Here is a 19,389-nt window from a genome sequence, read left to right as displayed (position 1 = left end):
GTAAATACTGTTTTTTTTTTTTTTTTGGTTCACATTTCTGTATGTTTCTGTGTATGTACATACTGTATGTGTTTAAGCCAAAAAATGTCAGGACTGGGATGTAAAATTTAACACTCAAGAATCACTTCTTTATACTGTTGCTGTCTGGCTAATATTTTATTCGCAAAAGCTGTATTTTTTCTGCCTTGTGATGGGTTACTGGTCTGTCTTAACAGCCCTGTCAAGAAATGGCAGGCACAAAGTCGTCTCTGCAATATTCAGCCTTCATAGAGGCTTAACATAGGTGGGACGGCACGGCACCTGTTTATAAGGGATGCCGGGACAGGGATGTGTAGTTTAACAACCTATACTCACTTCTCTCACCCTGTTGTGTCAAAAGCAATCGTAGCTATCCGATAAGTAAAGCACATCATACGAGATGATGGCACTGACGTTAGTTACGATATGCTGTGTCACGGTGTAAAAGTATACACTGTTGAGGAATGACCCACTTTGCTGGGTTCCGTGTAAAAGGCATTGGAAGATAATTACCAGATACCCTTACTTAGTTACTCTGATCAAATTTTCAGGATCTGAGGATGGGTTTTTGATTAAGATTTATGGATCAATTCATTTTTGTTGGGTATTCTGAAGAAGAAGAATGACTTTTTATTGTCATGAAAATCCATGCATGCACATGAAATTTGTTCTCTGCATTTTACCCATCACAGTGAACATATACATGTTAGTGGAACACACTGGAGCAGGGCGCAGCTGAAGCGCCCGGGGAACATTTCGGGGTATCAGTGTCTTGCTCAAGAACACCACAGGCGTGAGTCCGGGGGATGTTGGCGGATGGTCCAGTCGGGGTCTTGAACCTAGGTCCCCCACGGCGGCAGGCGATGATCTTAACTTAACCAATTCTTGTTTCCATGTCACTATCATATTGAGCAATAATGTTGCTGCTGGAGTTCTGCCAAAGCAGAGATATGAATGGATGCAACTCAGTTTTTCCACACCTGATGTCATCAACATGTTGTTCTTTGTACCGCAAACTAGACCTGCGCAGATTATTTTTGTTTTCCGATCCTAGTGAGGATAAGCGGTATGGAAAATGGATGGATGGATGGGTGGATGGATTTTTAATATCCCATCCGCCCACCCAGCCTGCACATTACAATTAGTACTGTACAAATCAAAACTGACCCGCAAATAAGTGCATCAGATTTAAGAAAGCTGGTGCGAAGTACATTTTTATGCTGATGGTCTCAAAAGCGGCGTAAAATTCGGTCTATTGAGTACATTGGTATAAAGATGCACATATCACACATACTTGAATTAGTCCTACATTCCAGCTTAAGGCTGCGATATAGGTCAGTTTTTGCCAAAAAGAGTGGCGTGGCGCATTACTGTGCTATGAGAGAGCTTCAGGGGTGCCAGTGCCACAATTATCTGAATTCGCCTAATTTGTCCAAAAATTATTTATTAAATACAAATGTTTATCTATCTTGGGTTGCATGGTGGTCAACTGTCCCAATCATATAAAGTGATGCTTTGACATACAAGCTCTCTAGATCTCAAATAATTTTTGCCCATTGAAATGAATGAAAATTACATTAATCTGTTCCATCCCCCCAAAATAAAACCCAAATTTTGTTTTTGTTTTTAATTAGGAAAAATAACACTCGATTATATAGAATACAATTATGAATTAATAGAATGTAAATCATTTTACAGTTTGCGCATCATGATCTAATATTGCATCCAATTCATTGCACTGCTCCTTCTGGTGTGCCTGCCTTGGCCACCGGGAGGCAGTCCTGCATAATGCAGTCGTGCAGACTAACAAAGAAAAATTTACTTCTTCTACTGTACTGCTCAGTAAGTTGCTGTAATAGTAATTTTTTCATAGCAAACTGAAGAATATATGCCTGCGAGTATTGTTATACTATCTGTCCATGTGTTGTTCCACCATATGCATTAAAATATCCATTTCATTGCAACTACCAATGCTAACATTAGCATGTCAACAGCATTTTCCATTCATGTTAGCATTAAGCTAACATGACTCTCGTAATAGCTGAGTTATGTAGTTATTTAAAATTCACAATGTGTAAATCTCCTTGCTTATGTTTGGGTTGTCAGTGACCTTCAACTGGGAATGAGATCAAACATCTTGAAACCTTTTTTTTTCGATGAACTGTTCACTATTTGCCAAACTGCTGCGTATTGTGATGCGAGTTGAATTGAGTTTGCTGCCACCATAAAGCGCTACCGTGAAAATACTTTCCCGCCTCACCGAAAACATAACATACGACCAAGCTAACGCCAACATGACACAAGTCCAATTGGCTGCTATCGTTTCCAAATGGCCACGATGTGAATATGTAGCTTTCCCAACGCGAGTCTCGAGTTTCTGTTTGCATCCGCTTCGTCATCGTTGCGTCATGCCAACAGTTGTACGCAAGCCTGTGGGGGAATTCCTGGCTCCGACGTTAGACGCAGCCTTTTCCCTTCTTTGCTTTATGAGAACAGAGGGGGGCAGGGCCAGTCAGATGGTTTTCGCCAGAAACTATTATGTGTTGATTCATGGCGTGGGGGCGTGCTGCTGACTCCCACTGTTTCCTTCTTACTGGGAAGTGACTTGCGAGTTTACCGAACGGAGGGAGTGCGTGAATAACCGATTGCGAGGAGGGCGGGCTCGGAGAAAGGTAAACCGGCGGGTGATGTGAAAGATGACGCTATTTAAGGTCGGAGCAGGATGTCAAGACAGCGCACTGTACTCTCTACATTGGGACACGGCGCAGAGAGGGCTTATCTTCATTCGTTTTTGGAGAGCAGATCCTGTTGAGCACTGAAATAATCATTTGTTTTTATTTTATTTTATTTTATTTTATTTATTTATTTTTGGACTATCCAAGACATTATTAGTAGGATGCACTTGATCAAGAGAGGCAAGTATTAAAGGGTGAAAACTAAACTACAGTCATTTGAAACAGGCAGAGAAACAAGTTCAGTCGAGCTCATACAAAGCCTGAACATAAACTTTGCCATGACGTCTGCGTTGACACATTGCCAATGTCCTCATAGAGGATTTAGGCAGTCGGACCGGTTGTTTGTCACTTCTGCTTAAGAATATTTGTCGTTTCCTAGGCATGCTCAGCTGTGGCCTTTCGTCAATTGTATAGATTTAATGTATACTTAAAAGTGTTTTGAAATGAATCTTATTTTATCAGGAACTAGATCACTCTGAAGCCAATCAGGTCAATGAATGTCGAAGAAGGAAGAAGCAGCCATGGCAGTGTTTGTAAATTTTAAACTTCCTTATTATATGTTAATGAGAGTGAGGTGCTTGCCACTGGTGAGTCACATCTGTGACGAGAGTGCTATCAGTGCTTGTATCAGCCTGTCAGGCAGAGACCGTCCTTTCCGTGCTAGTGAACCATTTCAAGGAATAAAGAGGAAAAAGGTTCCTCACTTGATCCCAACACGCTCAGTAAGCTTTGTAGAGGTTAGAGTTCACGTTCGTTTTACATCTAAAATGAGGATGTTTAAAATGACAGTCTGGCTGTGTAATATACTGTAAGGGCTGTTATACAACTTAATGTATCATTTATTGTCATTTATTTGGCACTTTTGAGTCACAATTTAGTTGATATATTCAGTAAATCAGGATTTTATTGGGCTGCTGTAAACTATTTTTATTGATCATCAATCAGGCACACATTGTATTGGGAATGTGTTTTTCAATTCATGTTGCAAAAAAAACATTGCCATAAGTTAATGGTCAACGTATAGCAATATATGATATAATTTAGTAAATTTGGATGCAGGAAAGGAAGAGCATTTCTTTAATTTAGGTCTTCAGCTAAAATGTAGAGGAAACCCTGACCTACAGTTTAGTGAGGGTAGGTATTACTTGTCTCAGCTTGTGTGATAATTTTAAATTTTCAATTCCACATGAAAACATGGGGCAGCACTATTGATGATAGGTTAGCACATACGCCTGACAGCTCTGAGGTTGAGGGTTCAAATGCAGGCTCCGGCCTTTCCTTGTGGAGTTTGCGTGTTTCCCCCATGCTTGCGTGGATTTTCTCAGAGTACTTTGGCATCCACCAACATTCCCAAAACATGTTTTTAGGTAAATTGAAGACTCTAAATGGTCCTTAGGTGTGAACTTGAGTGTGAATGGTTGTTCGTCTAAATTCATCCTGGGAATGGCTGGCAACCAGTCCAGGGTGTACCCCTCCTCTCGCCCAAAATCAAACTGGGTAGGCTCCAGCTCACCCACCACCCTAATAAGGATAAGTGATATTGACAATGGATGGATGGACAACCGTATCGGTAAAATGTCCATGCATCAAACCATTTTCTATACCACTTATCCTCATTAGGGTCATAGGTGAGCTGGGGCCACCCACAGCTAACATTGGGCAAGAATCGGGCTACATCCTGGAGTGGTCGTGAGCCAATCAATTTCAAATGTATTTATTTATTTTTTTAAGAATTTCTTTGTTGATGTTATGATACCTCTCATATGTATAATGACCTGCACTATTGATCTTGTTACTGTCTCTGTAACCTTGAAATACTGTTATCTAATGTATGAAGACCTAATTTTGAAATGTGCTCCACTATGAGAACTGAATTCCATAGATGGTGGCATCTTCAGGTGTCATCTATGGGCTCAGTTCTTTTGGCATGGCACTAACAACTACATGGCAGCAAAGAATGGAAATCCACAATAGAAGTACTGTATTGTGCGAAAAATACCATAGAAGTAATGTAATAATCTGTTGTATATTGATGTTAGTTAAATAAATGTTATCACTTTCTCTGCGTTTGATTGTCTCATGTGTGAAATTTACAATACTATCACAATATTTAAGTTTCACAAAGGATTTAATGATATTTAAAAGTGAAACCATTCGGCCTTCTTAAATTGCGCAATTGGTGATGTGTTGGGTATATTTATCCATCCATCCATCCATTTTCTGAGACGCTTCTCCTCACTAGGGTCGCGGGCTGCTGGAGCCTATCCCAGCTATCATCGGGCAGGAGGCGGGGTACACCCTGAACTGGTTGCCAGACAATTCCAGGGCACATATAAACAAACAAACATTTGCACTCACATTCATACCTACGGGCAATTTAGAGTCATCAATTTACCTACATGCATGTTTTTGGGATGTGGGAGGAAATTGGAGTGCCCGGAGAAAACCCACGCAGGCACGGGGAGAACATGCAAACTCCACACAGCAGGGCCGGGGATTGAACCCCGGTCCTCAGAACTGTGAGTCAGACGCTCTAAGCAGTCATTCACCGTGCCTCCGGGTATATTTATCTAGATTATAAACAGACAACACCCACTGAGTTAGTGAAGCTACTGGGCCAAACGTTCAAAAGAAAACGGTGCTCTTATGTATCTAAACAACATGTGGAAGTTTAGGTAAATGCATGTCTTCTCTCTTCCGTAATAATATTCCTAATACTGGATTCGCACGTCATCCATAATAAAGTATATCTCATAATTAAATAATAATGAAGTGGTAACCAAATGTATTTATTGTCTGTGAAATGTGGCTGGGTAAAATACTGTACTGCATTGGAAAAACAACCCATCAGTCAACATGAAATTTCCATTCATCCACTTTCTGTACGCTTATGTCCTCATTAATGTCGCGGTTGAACTGGAGCTGATCCCAGCTGACACTTAGGGCAAGTGTTCACCCTGTTCGAGACCACTCTTTGGTGCCCACCCAACACCAATACACCCCACCACACAAACACACACACACACACACACACACACACACGCTGATGAAAACACTGAAGTGGACCTTAAAAAACACAACTCTTGCATTGCACAACAGGAACCTTATTTTAATAATAGGATTTATGAGCTGTGGAGGTAGATGGATATGCATCATCTTCAGTGACAGAAAAAATATTTAAAGAACGCTCCTGATGTTTCATTCAAATACAATATGATTTTCACGTGAAACATGCATGGACTGAGCATGTAAATTACCACGTTGTTATGTGTTATTAATTCAACTATCAATACAGGAATAGTGTCAATAAACAGTAAAACAAAGGGCCCGTTTAAATGCACATTGAGTACTTTTACTGTTAAACTTTAAGTAGACCTACACACTACTACTGACATTTTTCTGAGAATATTAATTTGCCGTTGCTTTGAATTAATGTCAATTCATTTGAACCCAAAAAGGTAAAGAACATTCCAACTTGGATTTGTCAATTGCCAAGCAATAACGAGACCTCTATCGCTGATTATAGCTTTTGATTTTAATTAACCACATACACATATGGCCATGTGACACTCTCAGTCAGTTTCTACCAACAACTAGCTAACCTTGGCTCCTCACCAAGTACAGAGAATCTCGAACAATGAAAATATCATACTTCCGTTGACATCATTAACAAACCCTTACATTGACTCTGCAAGGGGATGCAAATTCTCCATACATACTCTAACGTTTATTTTATGTCATGATTCCAATAGAAAACTATTTAATGTAGCATTATTTTGGTGGTGATGGGTGGGGGGGTGCTGCTGCCCTGTGCGGCAGCACATATTGCACATACCAGAAACTACCAAAGCAAACTACTACTCACACAATGAACAATTTAATTTATAGTCTTCAATAAATCTAACATGAGGCAGATGTGCTAAGCAATTAGCTACTGTGCTACCGCATTCAAAATAACTTAAAAATCCCAAAAGTATGCAGTAGGTGTTGGACAGCTACCACCCCCAAATATTTACACTGATCAAAATGATCAGCATTAATAAATAATAAGCGTAAGGATAGTGCAAAACTACAATCGGACCTCATTGGTTAATGACGACGTCAATCAATGACGTCAGAATGCTCTCCTGACCAATCGGTACCGTTTTTGGAGAGGATGCCGAACAGGCTCGGGCCCCATCTGGGCGAAGCACAACGATTCAGTTTAGGTCGATAGCTGTGCTTATGTGAAGCTTATGGTTTAGTTGAACGGATTTCTGCGAAGACAGGTGGTTTGCGGAGAATAGTAGCACTCCCGTTGCGGATTGTAGTTAATTACGGCTCGTTTCGAGGCCGTGGCATGGACGAAGTACGGCCTAGCAGCGGTGCCCAAGCGCACGGGCTATCGTCGCTGTTTCCCCCAGGACTGCAGGCTATCTACGGGGAATGTCGGCGACTTTATCCCGATCAGGCAAACCCGCTTCAAGTTACAGCCATTGTAAAATATTGGTAAGTAAACACTCTCCATTTTGTTGTTGATATGTTTACTCTGCTTGAACTGTGTGTAGCGATTGTAAATGAAAATAGTTAGCTTCGAAGCTAACTTTAGCGACACACTCGTCGTGAGCTGTTTCAGAGCGTAGGACTTTACAGTTTCACGCAAGCCGAACAATTAATACCTGTGCAACACACAACGTGCTAGGTTCGTTGTTTGTCCAAGCCCTTTGTATGATCATATGTGTTGGTCCCCTTTGTAGTGAAAGTGTAAACCCGGCCGGAGCAGTGTGTGACAATGATGATTTGTGTGTGTGTGTGTGTGTGTGTGTGCAGGTTAGGTGGTCCAGACCCGTTAGACTACATTAGTATGTATCGAAATATGGGCTGTTCAGCTCAGGACGTCCAAGAGCATTGGCACTATGTCAGTTTTGGCCTAAGCGACCTGTATGGAGACAACAGGGTCCACGAGTGAGTAGTAAAGTACCATTGTTTACTATTTTGGCCATGTGCTAACATGGCTTGTAACGTTGGAGATGCGTTGGAATGATTAAGCCCATAAATTATTTTACATATTGGGTGTATAATTGGTCAATATGTCATCATACATCCTCCCAACCACATTACTATCATTCCCCAGTTCTCAACACCTATGCCCTCCTAATTATCATGTTCCTCATCATCTAACCCCAAGCAGTTTATTTTTATTAGCATTGTGCCTCTGACAAGACGCATGCATATGAGAGCGCCACTGTTGTTTTGCATCTCACCATTTGTATTTGGGTCAGATTCACAGGAATAGACAAACCCAGCGGCTTTGGCTTCGAGCTCACCTTTAGGCTGAAAAGAGAGATGGGGGAGACTGCCCCACCGACTTGGCCCGCTGAACTCATGCAAGGGTTGGCTCGCTACGTTTTCCAGTCAGGTGAGAAACAAAACACACTGATGAGTGAATTTACAATGAGGCATAATTAATAATATGCATTAATTCTAAATTGTTAAACTTTTTGGGGTGTTCTCCTTATTTGGTATTCTTCACTATTTTAGCTCAACTGTAGTCAGGTAAGTTATTACCCGCACTGGTCTTTATTTGACAGCCTCCCTTTGACTGCTGTTGCCATGTCACCTTTTGCCAAATGTTAAGAATTTGCTCTTTGTAATTGCAGTCTCTATTTCATCCAAATGTGTATGAGTAGAAGTGCCTGTTTCTGTTTTCCATAGTAGACGAATATATTGGAAATGGAACTGCCAATAGGAAGTCTAATTTTGTATTTACTGTACTTCCGATGAATGTTCTGTCAGGGTTTTTGTAACTTATTTATTATTGAATGTAGTGGAACGGTTAAGGTCGAACACTGTCAGGACAAAAAATGTTTCCCATAGGAAGTAATGGGAATTGAAGTAATTCATTCTCGTGTTAAATGGTGTTAACATTTTATTAACTATACAGGCAAATAACATTTAACTAACATCCTTAACTGTCATACAAGTGTAAAAATTTAACCACTCCTAATAACATTTAAAAATAGCAAAACACAGTATTCACTGTAATTACGAATGACGAATGTCATGTGATGTTATTAAAGACCTCACACACCGTCACTTGTAAATGTATAATGGTATCACAGTGCCAGTTTTTATTGCATTAGCCACATTAGCACCTATGGCATATTTTCTTTTCAACAACCCAAACTAAATAAAAGTGCTGAACTGGGCTTTCATTTAGTGGTTGTTTGTTATGATTAGTTAGTTTCTATTTTAGTATAGTTTGTTAGTAGACTGTCTATTTGAGTGTAGTCTGTTATGTTTAGTTGATTTCTATACTTGCACTATAGGATCACAGTTATAGTGTTTTTTAAAAATCATTATTATTGTATTTATTTGTTTAGTTAGGTCTCTTTTTAGGACTTAAAATCTGTTAAAAAAGTATTGGCCCCCTTCTCAAATGTTTATATTTGTGCATAGTTTCCCCACTTTGTTTAAGATCATCAAACAAATGTCAATATCAGACAAATATAACCCAAGTGAACATAAAATTAGGTTTTTACATGGTGATTTCATGTATTAAGGGAAAAAATCTATTCATCGTAACCTGGCGCTGTGTGAAAACAAAATGGTTTGGGAGTGGCCTAGTCGAAGTCCAGACTTGAATCCGATTAAAATGCAGTGGCATTACCTTAAAAAGGCTGTTCATGCTCGATATTTGCTGAACTCACCATTTAAAAACAGCATTTTAAGTTCACTTGAATTATATTTGTCTGATATTTACATTTGATGAGCTTAAACATAAGCAAAAAATATAAGAATTTGAGAAGGGGGCCCAATACTTTTTCATGGCACTGTATGTCCTTATATTGGAAGGGACTAAGAGACTTTTTGATCAATTCTCAAAGAAGCCTGTTCTCTCCAGTCTCCCCATCTCTCAGCCCTCCAGCTGGGATCAATTTGCTCGTGGGTGGGCCTGGCGTCTGAGCTGATTTCTCACCCCCACACTACCAAACATACACACATTTAGAGTACGTCGCAGCCAAACTAAACTGGGTGCATGTTACCTCCCAAGCAAATGTAGATGTAGATTGACACTTGTCACCATGAGGCGTCAACTTTACTTTCACTGTCCTCTTTACTCTGCATTGTATAGACGGTGACTTTGAAGTTTGCCCGCAGCCTCTCACTGGTGGTCCAAATCCAAACTAACACACGAGGGATTATAATTTACCTTTTCATGTCCCCACAGAAAACACATTTTGTAGTGGTGACCACATATCATGGCACAATCCGCTGGACAACAGCGAGTCTCGCATCCAGCATATGTTGCTCACAGAGGACCCTCAAATGCATCCCATTCAAACGCCTTTTGGCACTGTCAGCTTCTTGCAGGTGGGTTCAAATGTTTCATACCATATCAGCAATAAATTCATTTTATCAATTGTTTGTCAGAGAGAGAGAGAGAGGGTTTTTTTTAGGTTTCAGTAGTTCTAAGATCAAGATCAAAAGATGAACATGAGACAAAAGTTAATATATAAATCCTCTTCACATTGTTTTGCATATGAAAAGAAAGGAGCACGGTAGGGGTAATCCATTTATTTAAAAAAGTATTTATTTATATTACTTTTGTGTGGGTTGATAAATACATCCCAGGAGTGAAAAACAAAAAACAGAACTGCAGGTACTTGTTTTGAATATTGTCATTGTAATTTGCTTTTTCGAAAAGCAAAGGGGGGAAATTTTATTAAAATCAAAAATCTTTTTGGGGGGGAATAAGAAATTTAATTTTAAGGTTGTATTGCCTATTAATGAGTTAACATTAAGGACACATCATTCTTAAATGTTGTACTGTCGCCTGCAGATTGTTGGCGTTTGTACAGAGGAGTTGCAGGCAGCACAGCAATGGAATGGCCAAGGCATCCTGGAACTGATGCGAGGGGTTGGAATGTGAGTTCAACTTAAGGGCTGCTTACAACACATCATTTTCTGCTGAAAACGGAATTAAAAAAAAAAAAAATTGTTTTGACCATCTTTGCCAGTCAATGTGATTTAGAATATTCAAATGTTTTGACACAGTAGCATAAAGTTATTTAAATTTAACCACTGTAACTAATTTAAGGGAATAAAAACAAAAGTTATATTTTCACACATTTTCCGACCACAGTGGAGAAAAACACATCCCTTGTGTTAAAAATGTTGTGTTGTCTAACTAATTAATGACAGCTGTTGTGTATACAGAGCCGGCGGTCCCTGGCTGATCACAGACATGAGGAGAGGGGAAACCATCTTTGACATCGATCCACACCTACAAGTAAGGCTTAATTACGTTCTGACCACTCGCTAAAGTAATTAAGAGTTATATAAAAATTAAGGGTGTGACAAAATATGTATATTGTAATATATTTCACAGGTTGAGCTATTGATACTGTCAACGTTCAAGTACAAGTTTTCCCTCTTTTTATAATGGTTATTGTGATGAACAGATGTTTTCCCTAATTCCCTATTTGTTATTTGCAGGGGATAGGATCTGAGCCCTGGCATGAAAGAAAACGCGAGTAATTGATACCCACATTCAAAATAAATAAATACATTGCAATAATTATAGTTAAACTGTAACCCCCGGCTGTGTGGAGTTTGCATGTTCTCCCCGTGCCTGCGTGGGTTTTCTCCGGGCACTCCGGTTTCCTCCCACATCCCAAAAACATGCATTAATTGGTGACTCTAAATTGCCCGTAGGTGTAACTGTGAGTGCGAATGGTTGTTTGTTTCTATGTGCCCTGCGATTGGCTGGCAACCAGTCTCCTGCCCGATGACAGCTGGGATAGGCTCCAAGCACGCCCGCGACCCTAGTGAGGAGAAGCGACTCAGAAAATGGATGGATGGATAAATATTCATTCTCATTCATGCAAGTCCATGAAGGCATCGTTTAGTCACGTGACATGTAACGTGTATGTATTTGTGTATATGTAGATTTATATTATTTATAAATACTTTTACCATAATTGCATTTTTTTGTATGTGGGTTACATTGAGATCAATTGTGGCACCTTAAGAGATTTACAGAAAGAGCACAAAAATGAGGAAATAGGTGATTCTTTCACCAAATAGCTGAGGTGTAGGTTCCAAAGAAAAAAAAACACATTTCGGAGAATTCGTAAATAGTGAACCACGAATAGGCAGGGGGTTCACTGTTTAATGATTATTACATAATGGCTGTTTCGTGGTATTATTTTTACCGCTACCGCATCATTAGTTACTATGAAATTATAACTTTTTAGATGCTGTAATAGAACTTGTGAAATACTCAGGGCATTGAATCGATCTATTCAGTGCCCTGAAAATGAAATGACCTGGATGAATGAGAATATCCACAGGCAACTTATGAAATAGTGTATTGGTGTCCTAGTAGGGAACTGTTTCATTTACACTTTTGGTAATAGGCAGGGGTTCACTGTTTAATGATTATTACATAATGGCTGTTTCGTGGTATTATTTTTACCACTACCGCATCATTAGTTACTATGAAATTATAACTTTTTAGATGCTGTAATAGAACTGGTGAAATACTCAGGGCATTGAATCGATCGAGTCAGTGCCCTGAAAATGAAATGACCTGGATGAATGAGAATATTCACAGACAACTTATGAAATAGTGTATTGGTATCCTAGTAGGGAACTGTTTCATTTACACTTTTGGTAATGGGGTAAGAAGATTGGCTCTAGCATCTATTTCAAGCTAGGGTTTCAGTGTCCTCTCAGATCAGGGGCTAGGATGCAAAAGCATTTGATCTGGCTCACTATATACATTCAAAAAAACAAAACGTTGGAGGAACTGTTTTAAACAGGCCATAATCATTTAACCCACCAATGGTGATAGTATATACAATATTAAGCTTTTTAAAATTGTTTTATCATTGCTTAATCGATGTAGCGTGACTTAATAAAAACTGAAATGGTCCCTTTATAGGAAAAAGGGTCACCTTCTGTTTTCAAGCCTTGTTTGTGAATCTATGAGTCTGAAGCCCCCCCCCCCCCCCCTGTTGGTGCTGTAACCACCCTGCAGGCCTAGTGTTGATGATTGCGTCTGTCTTGCTCATCCAAGCAGGAGAGAGTGGACCACGGCATCGAGACAGAGGGCTCCAACCTGAGCGGGGTGAGCGCCAAGTGCGTGTGGGACGACCTGAGTCGACCGCCCGACGACGAGGAGGACAGTCGATCCATCTGCATTGGCTCACAGCCTCGCAGACTCTCCGATAAAGGTGCTTCCAGTTCTTGGGAGTGTGTATGCAGCGCATGATGGGATCATTCCATGCTGACGTGTGTATTGACAGACACGGAACAGATCAGGGAGACCTTAAGGAAAGGCCTGGAGTTTAACACCAAGGCAGCACTGCCCCCCATCAGCAGCCAGAGACATGACAGATCTCAGTGAGTATATAGATATACACACACACACTCTTCTTACACCAAGGGCTATTTCAGTTTTTCTAGTCTTACGAGGGCCATATTAAAATACACTGGGGAACAATTTGAAAAAAACATTTCTTTTGAGTTAGATTTTTATACTGATGAAAACTAAAATTACCATGCTGATTGCAAAATTGCAGTCAGTTTTTTTTCTAGCACCGTTTTTTCTCCACAGCCTACCCTCCAGATAAGCAAAATTCCACTGATTAGCTGTAGTAAGACTTGCCAGCTGATTACGATTGGACTCATCGACAGCTACGTGCCAACTTGTTTGTGCAGTCACAATTGAGACAGTGCAGTGAGAGGTGTGTGCAGCTCCCAATACTCAGTACTATCAATATCTGCAAACAGAAAGCTAGCATAGTAGGAATTAAGAGGATTTGTGCCATATCCTTTGTAAAACATAATAGTGCTAAATAAACATTGCAGTCATGCCTGTTTCTTTCATATTTCATTGTATGTCAATATTTGAAAAGTTTGATAAAGAAAGGTTAGGGTTAAGTACAGTAAGTTTTATCAAATAAGCACGTCTGTTGAGTACAGTTTCACATTTTTTAAGAAAACAGGGATCTATAGTTAAAAAACATGACGTGATAGAGAAAAACTGAGATCAGTTTCCGCCCCAAAAATTTGTTAAAAACAGCTGGCAGACCTAACTCAACAAAAATTGTTCTCCAGTGTTATTGAAACATTATGATGCAGCGATGGAACAACCATTTACTATGTTATGAGCACCTGTGGGTTAAATGTTCTCACAGTTCCTCTGAGATTGTATTTGTTTTTAGTATTGCATGACTGGTTGGATCAAGTGCTTTCGCAGGCTTCAAATGGTCACTGGCCCTGACATCTGACATCATCATGTGTATTTGCAACTCCAGTGTTTCGCAATATGAGCCATCGGTTGGACAATTTTACGAGTGTTAAATGGTGGCAGTAAACTTTACAACAAGCAGCAGTTTGGCAGATGGTGAACAATTTTTCAAAAAAGAGGCCAAGTGCTTGCTTCAAGCTGTTTGACAATTTCAATTGAAGTTTACTATAAAACAAAACATTACAAAAAAAAGAGAATTACACATCGTGTATTTAACCAAACCACCTAAGTTTGCCTTCTGAAAGTTCACTGGCTTCATCCTAACACTGTACGGGAAATGCCAAAGGTGGGCTAAGGAAAGTAGCATCAGTGTGAAAGTGAAAAAGTTGGATTAGCAGCAGCGCATATAGACAAACACTATACGAATACTCACAGGCCTTTACTGTGATGAAAAATTACTACTATTATTCCTTCTGTGTTTCATCATCAAATCTACATGTGCTATGTTTGCATCCATTATGCTGCACCCTGGTGGCCATGGCACGCACTCCGAAAGGGCAGCATGCGAGCAAAAGCTGTTTAATTCTTTACATTCTATTTAGTTATTTCTGTATGTTTTTATGAAGTAAAATACCATATGATAATTTTCATTAATTTTTTATGTTTTTGCTGGGGTGGGAACAGATTAATAGAATTTCCAGTGTGGAAAGCTGATTTGAGATGTGTTTTGAGTTACAAGCATGGTCACAGAACAAATTAAGCTTGTAAGTCAAGACACCACTGTATTGCATTGCTTCTTTCTTACAGGAAATTTCATCAAACATTCCCATTAGCACAGGAGCATTTCCTGCACACAAGTTGTTTTTGTCGCACAGCAACTTCCTCCCTGTTTATTAAAGCACATCACACTTCCTCACTTATATTTCCCTTTTTTGTGTCTTTGTTTGTTCTCAGAAGTCGAAAGGACAGTTTGGAAAGCGAGAGCTCAACGGCTATCGTTCCTCACGAGTTAGTCCGAACGCGACAGTTGGAAAGTGTCCATTTGAAATTTAACCAAGAATCCGGCACGCTGCTTCCCCTCTGCTTACGGTACCTCACATTTACCTGGTTGCAATACATTTGGTACCAATATACTGGTCAACTTTCAATTAGTATTCTCATTTAAAATCTGTTTTTCCTCATGAAAAACAATGCCCACTTTTTCTGGGTCAAACTGTCACCATCATAAGACTTAATTTGATGACTCTGTATAAGCATTTCAGTCTAGAGGTTCTATTGTATTACGTATATTACGTAAACTACACAGTTGGGCTGGGTGATTAATTCAAGTTTTTTTCTGTTTTTTTTTGTCAGAATGCTTTTTCTAAAAGCATGGTGCCAATTTATCAATTAGAAAAGCAGTGATTTATTGATATGATGGAAACCTTTATATCCCAGGCGTGTGCTTCCAAGACACAATTTCTGTCAAAGTTGATGCTGGGGGGGAAACTGTCTCATGGCTATCAGGAGAAATAAATCAGGAAAGGCGAAACAAAGGCAAAACTTGATTATCATTGTCGTTTGCTTTTTCTGTAAGGCGAAGGGGGCAAAATTTATTAAAATTGGGTTTTTGTGTAGAAAAAACAATCTAATATTTTATATCAAGGCCATATCGCACAGCCCTACTACATAGTAACAAAATGTAAACATGATTCATATTAAAATCTGCATTAGAGCACCGTGTATTCACACTATTTTGTGCCGCAGTTGAACATGAAAAATGTTTTGTCATGATGAGCTCGATGACGTGCGTAATGTCATTAAACAAATGGTTATCCAACAAGGTAGAAATGTAAGCTTTCAGGTTTACTTGTAGGCCTTCCCATGTGTGCACTTAGTCTGAGTGTTCACACTGCTTCCTGAGTTGCATAACAGAATTTGAATGAATGTCTTACAGGGGCCGCTTGCTGCACGGCAGACATTTTACTTTCAAAAGTATCAATGGCGACACGGCCATTACGTTTGTGTCAACGGGGGTGGAGGGAGCCTTTGCTACTGAGGAGCATCCATACGCAGCACATGGGCCCTGGCTTCAGGTACACACACAAATATTGTTTTTCCTCAAATAGTTGCCATTGCCCATTTAGTAGCTAGGACTCCATTGTTAATCAAAACAGCAGCACCTTCCGAGGAACCTAGATACCTCCAGTGTGACAAAATTGTAGAATTATTTTTAATTCTATCATTACTATGTTTTTATAAAGTACGGTATTTGTGCTATTTTTCTCATTAAAATACAAGTGATTATTTTTTTTGTGGGTGTCTAGAACAGATTAATGGCATTTTGACATCTTTAACTTTTTCTTATCAGGATTAGCGCTCCCGCAGAATCTGACATATTACTCCACAATTTTGTGTGTGTCCATCCATGTTTTATGTTCCTTAGGGGACTATGTAACTAAATTTGTTTGTCCCCCGTTTGGCATAATAGTCTTTTTTTAGTTTGTTGTTAACTCCAGTTTACCTTGACATATTGTAAATTGCTTATTTTAATGAATGAGTTTCTGTGCTTCATGTTTAGATATTGTTGACTGAAGAGTTTGTGGATCAGATGCTCGGGGATTTACACGATCTTAACACCCGTGAGGATGTGGGTAAATTTGACCAAGTTCCAACTTTTTTGCCTTAGTTTTGTTTTGACTGACTTGACCCACTTTTCCTCTTCTGATAGACAAAACTACCAAAGGAGTACAGTTGGCCAGAGAAGAAGCTGACGATCTCCGTTCTACCAGACTCTGTGTTTGATAATCCTCTGCAATGAGGCAGAGATGCTTAATCACTACAAACAAAACAAAAAACACAATGTCAAAACCTGCACATCCACATGCTCAGAGGACACAGTGACGTTGAGGTGTCCTCGCTAAAGAAACGTGAACTCCAAAAGACTATCAGGCGATCTGGGCCGCTCAGTCTCAGGTCCAAATTAGAAACGGTGGTCGCGCATACAGTCGTCACGTCACAAGCAATAACTTGTGTTCTATTTATTCCAGTGGACACATTAAAGAGGGAAAAAAAACTCAGCTACTGATCAATTTAAAAAAATGTTTTATTTGATATTGCCTTGATGTGTACATTTAACAAATGCTGGACATTTTTCCTGTTATGATGCCAAAGTAATGTCTGTCATTCAATGCCAATGTTTTTGACTCAGTGACATAATCCAACTTTTCAACTATTTCTTTCTTGTATATCTGACTAATGCTGCAGATACATGCCCCCCCTGTGCCAAGATTATGCATCACAGGGGTGGGGAGCCTTTTTCTTATCAAGGGCCATTTGATTTTTTTAAATCTATATATTTCTTTTGAATAAAGTCCTCCCAAGGACCATCCTAAATGTACAAAATATAAGCATTTCCTCTGAGGTTTGATTTGTTTTGAGCCTTGCCAGATCAAACTGTTTATGGCCATAGGTTCCTCATCTTGTTACATAGAGCCAGTTCTGTTTATAATGTCTCCATTGACTTATTTTGTAATAACTGGTCTATTTTAGTGTTTTAAAATGGCAATCTCTCCAGCGTTATCTGTAGGGGCCAGTGGAGATGAAAAGGTTTGGATTTTTTGTGTTGTCGTTTGTATCAGCAGTTTGACAATGAATTAGAGTAAAACTCCTCAGTGCCTCGAGTTGAAAAGGACCACACACACTAAACTATGTTGACTTAGTCATCGTTAATTGTTACAGCATCATAAACTGCTTGGATTTTAATATCAATACCACCAAAACTGAAAAGACTAATTTTACTACATTGTCTTTTTAGAATGTTTACTGTTACACTATACTGTATGTAATGACATGATATATATATTTTTTGTCAGTCTTTTTTATTGAGTGGTACATTTTAGATAACATGGTTTTGTTATTTGCCATTTTATTGGACTGAATTTGCCGATTATAATCCCAAATGCAGAGTAGGTATTTACACAAATAAAGATGGAACACTAATTAACAAGCATCTGATATATTTTTGCCTGATTAAAAATACACCAATCATTAAAGCACATGTTAAAGAATGAGCACTATATGGGTTTGATTTATATGCTTGCTAAAATATTAGGCATGACCATGTTCCAATTGGACAAAATAAGGTCTTTAATTTAGGCTGTTGTAATCTTCTTCTGGCAGCACGGTAACCACCGGTTAGCATTTATGTCTCACAGTTCTAAGGTTCACAATTTGAATTAAGGTCAGGCTTTGCATGTTCTCATGCTTGTTTTTTGTGGGTACTCTGCTGACTTACAAAAATATGCATATTCAGTTAAAGGCTAAATAGCCCATAGGTGTGAATGTGAGTGAGAATGTGTTTTTATGTGCCCTGCCACCCTACATCCCAACAACAAAATCCACCCTTGTGATCCAAATGAGGACAGACACTACAGATCACTGGGGAACACAAGTCTGACAGTTTTTAACAATTGTTTTGGTGCGGAATCCAAAACTGATCTCAGTTTTTCTCTAGCACGTCAAGTTTTTGAACTATAGATCCCTGTTTGTTTTTTTTAAATATGAAAAAATACTGTACTTAACCCTAACCTTTCTTTATCAAACTTTTCAAATATTTACATACAATGAAATATGAAAGAAACAGGCGTGGCTGCAATGTTTCTTTAACACTATTATGTTTTACAATGGATATGGCAAAAATCCTCTTAATTCCTACTATGCTAGCTTTCTGTTTGCAGATATTGATAGTACTGACCATTGGGAGCTGCACACACCTCTCACCGCACTGTCTCAATTGTGACTGCACAAACAAGTTGGCACGTAGCTGTCGATGAGTCCAATCGTAATCAGCTGGCAAGTCTTACTACAGCTAATCAGTGGATTTTTGCTTATCTGGAGGGTAAACTGGGGAGAAAAAAACTCCAGAATGCTAGAATAAAACTAACTGCAATTTTGGAATCAGCATCCCAATTTTAGTTTTAATCAGCAAAAAAAATTTTTTCAAATTGTTCCCCAGTGTAATTAATGGAATTATGTTGAATTTGCCTTCGGTTTATGCATTCTACTTTTGTACAATTCGAACTAAAAAGGGAGAGAGAACACAAGACTTCACAGATCTTAATTAAATCAGCCAGGCCAGTACCGTGGATGTTTGCTGGAATGTTAATGAAAATTGAAATCGTGTTGCAACTTACAAAACTGCAACCTAGATAGATCACATGGTTTCCCTTACATACCTATGAGGGGGGGTGAGGGGGGGAGTTCAATTAATTTGCTATGAGTTCAACTTTGAAATATTATTGGTGGATGCAAAATCGTTCCGGACTAAAGGAAACGTGCATGATTACTAATTTGCAAATATTAGCCTCGCAAAAATATGCCCAGCTTCTGTTATCTTTGAGATTTACACATTGCCAC

The 19,389-nt window shown here is 39.2% G+C and overlaps 1 protein-coding gene across 2 annotated transcripts; it reads left to right on the top strand.

The window, feature by feature from the left end:
• Window positions 1–5,246: 5,246 nt before the first annotated feature.
• sufu (suppressor of fused homolog (Drosophila)) lies at window positions 5,247–17,980 on the top strand. Of its 2 annotated transcripts, none has more exons than XM_061690655.1 (12): window positions 5,247–7,241; window positions 7,563–7,697; window positions 8,015–8,151; window positions 9,964–10,106; window positions 10,576–10,661; window positions 10,953–11,025; window positions 12,820–12,973; window positions 13,046–13,142; window positions 14,947–15,081; window positions 15,929–16,067; window positions 16,553–16,621; window positions 16,703–17,980. In XM_061690655.1, the coding sequence occupies exons 1-12, from the start codon at window positions 7,093–7,095 to the stop codon at window positions 16,790–16,792; spliced, it is 1,407 nt and encodes a 468-aa protein (XP_061546639.1). In that variant the 5' UTR covers window positions 5,247–7,092; the 3' UTR covers window positions 16,793–17,980. The 2 variants fall into 2 exon arrangements, with proteins under 2 accessions (XP_061546639.1, XP_061546638.1); XM_061690654.1 differs by having other exon boundaries at window positions 5,248–7,241; window positions 12,817–12,973.
• The last annotated feature ends 1,409 nt before the right edge of the window (window positions 17,981–19,389 follow it).

The sequence above is a fragment of the Phycodurus eques genome, chromosome 11 (assembly GCF_024500275.1).
Source record: "Phycodurus eques isolate BA_2022a chromosome 11, UOR_Pequ_1.1, whole genome shotgun sequence".
Classification (NCBI taxonomy): Eukaryota; Metazoa; Chordata; class Actinopteri; order Syngnathiformes; family Syngnathidae; genus Phycodurus; species Phycodurus eques.
Note: the sequence above shows the minus strand (reverse complement) of the source record. Positions and strands in the feature narration are given on the sequence as shown.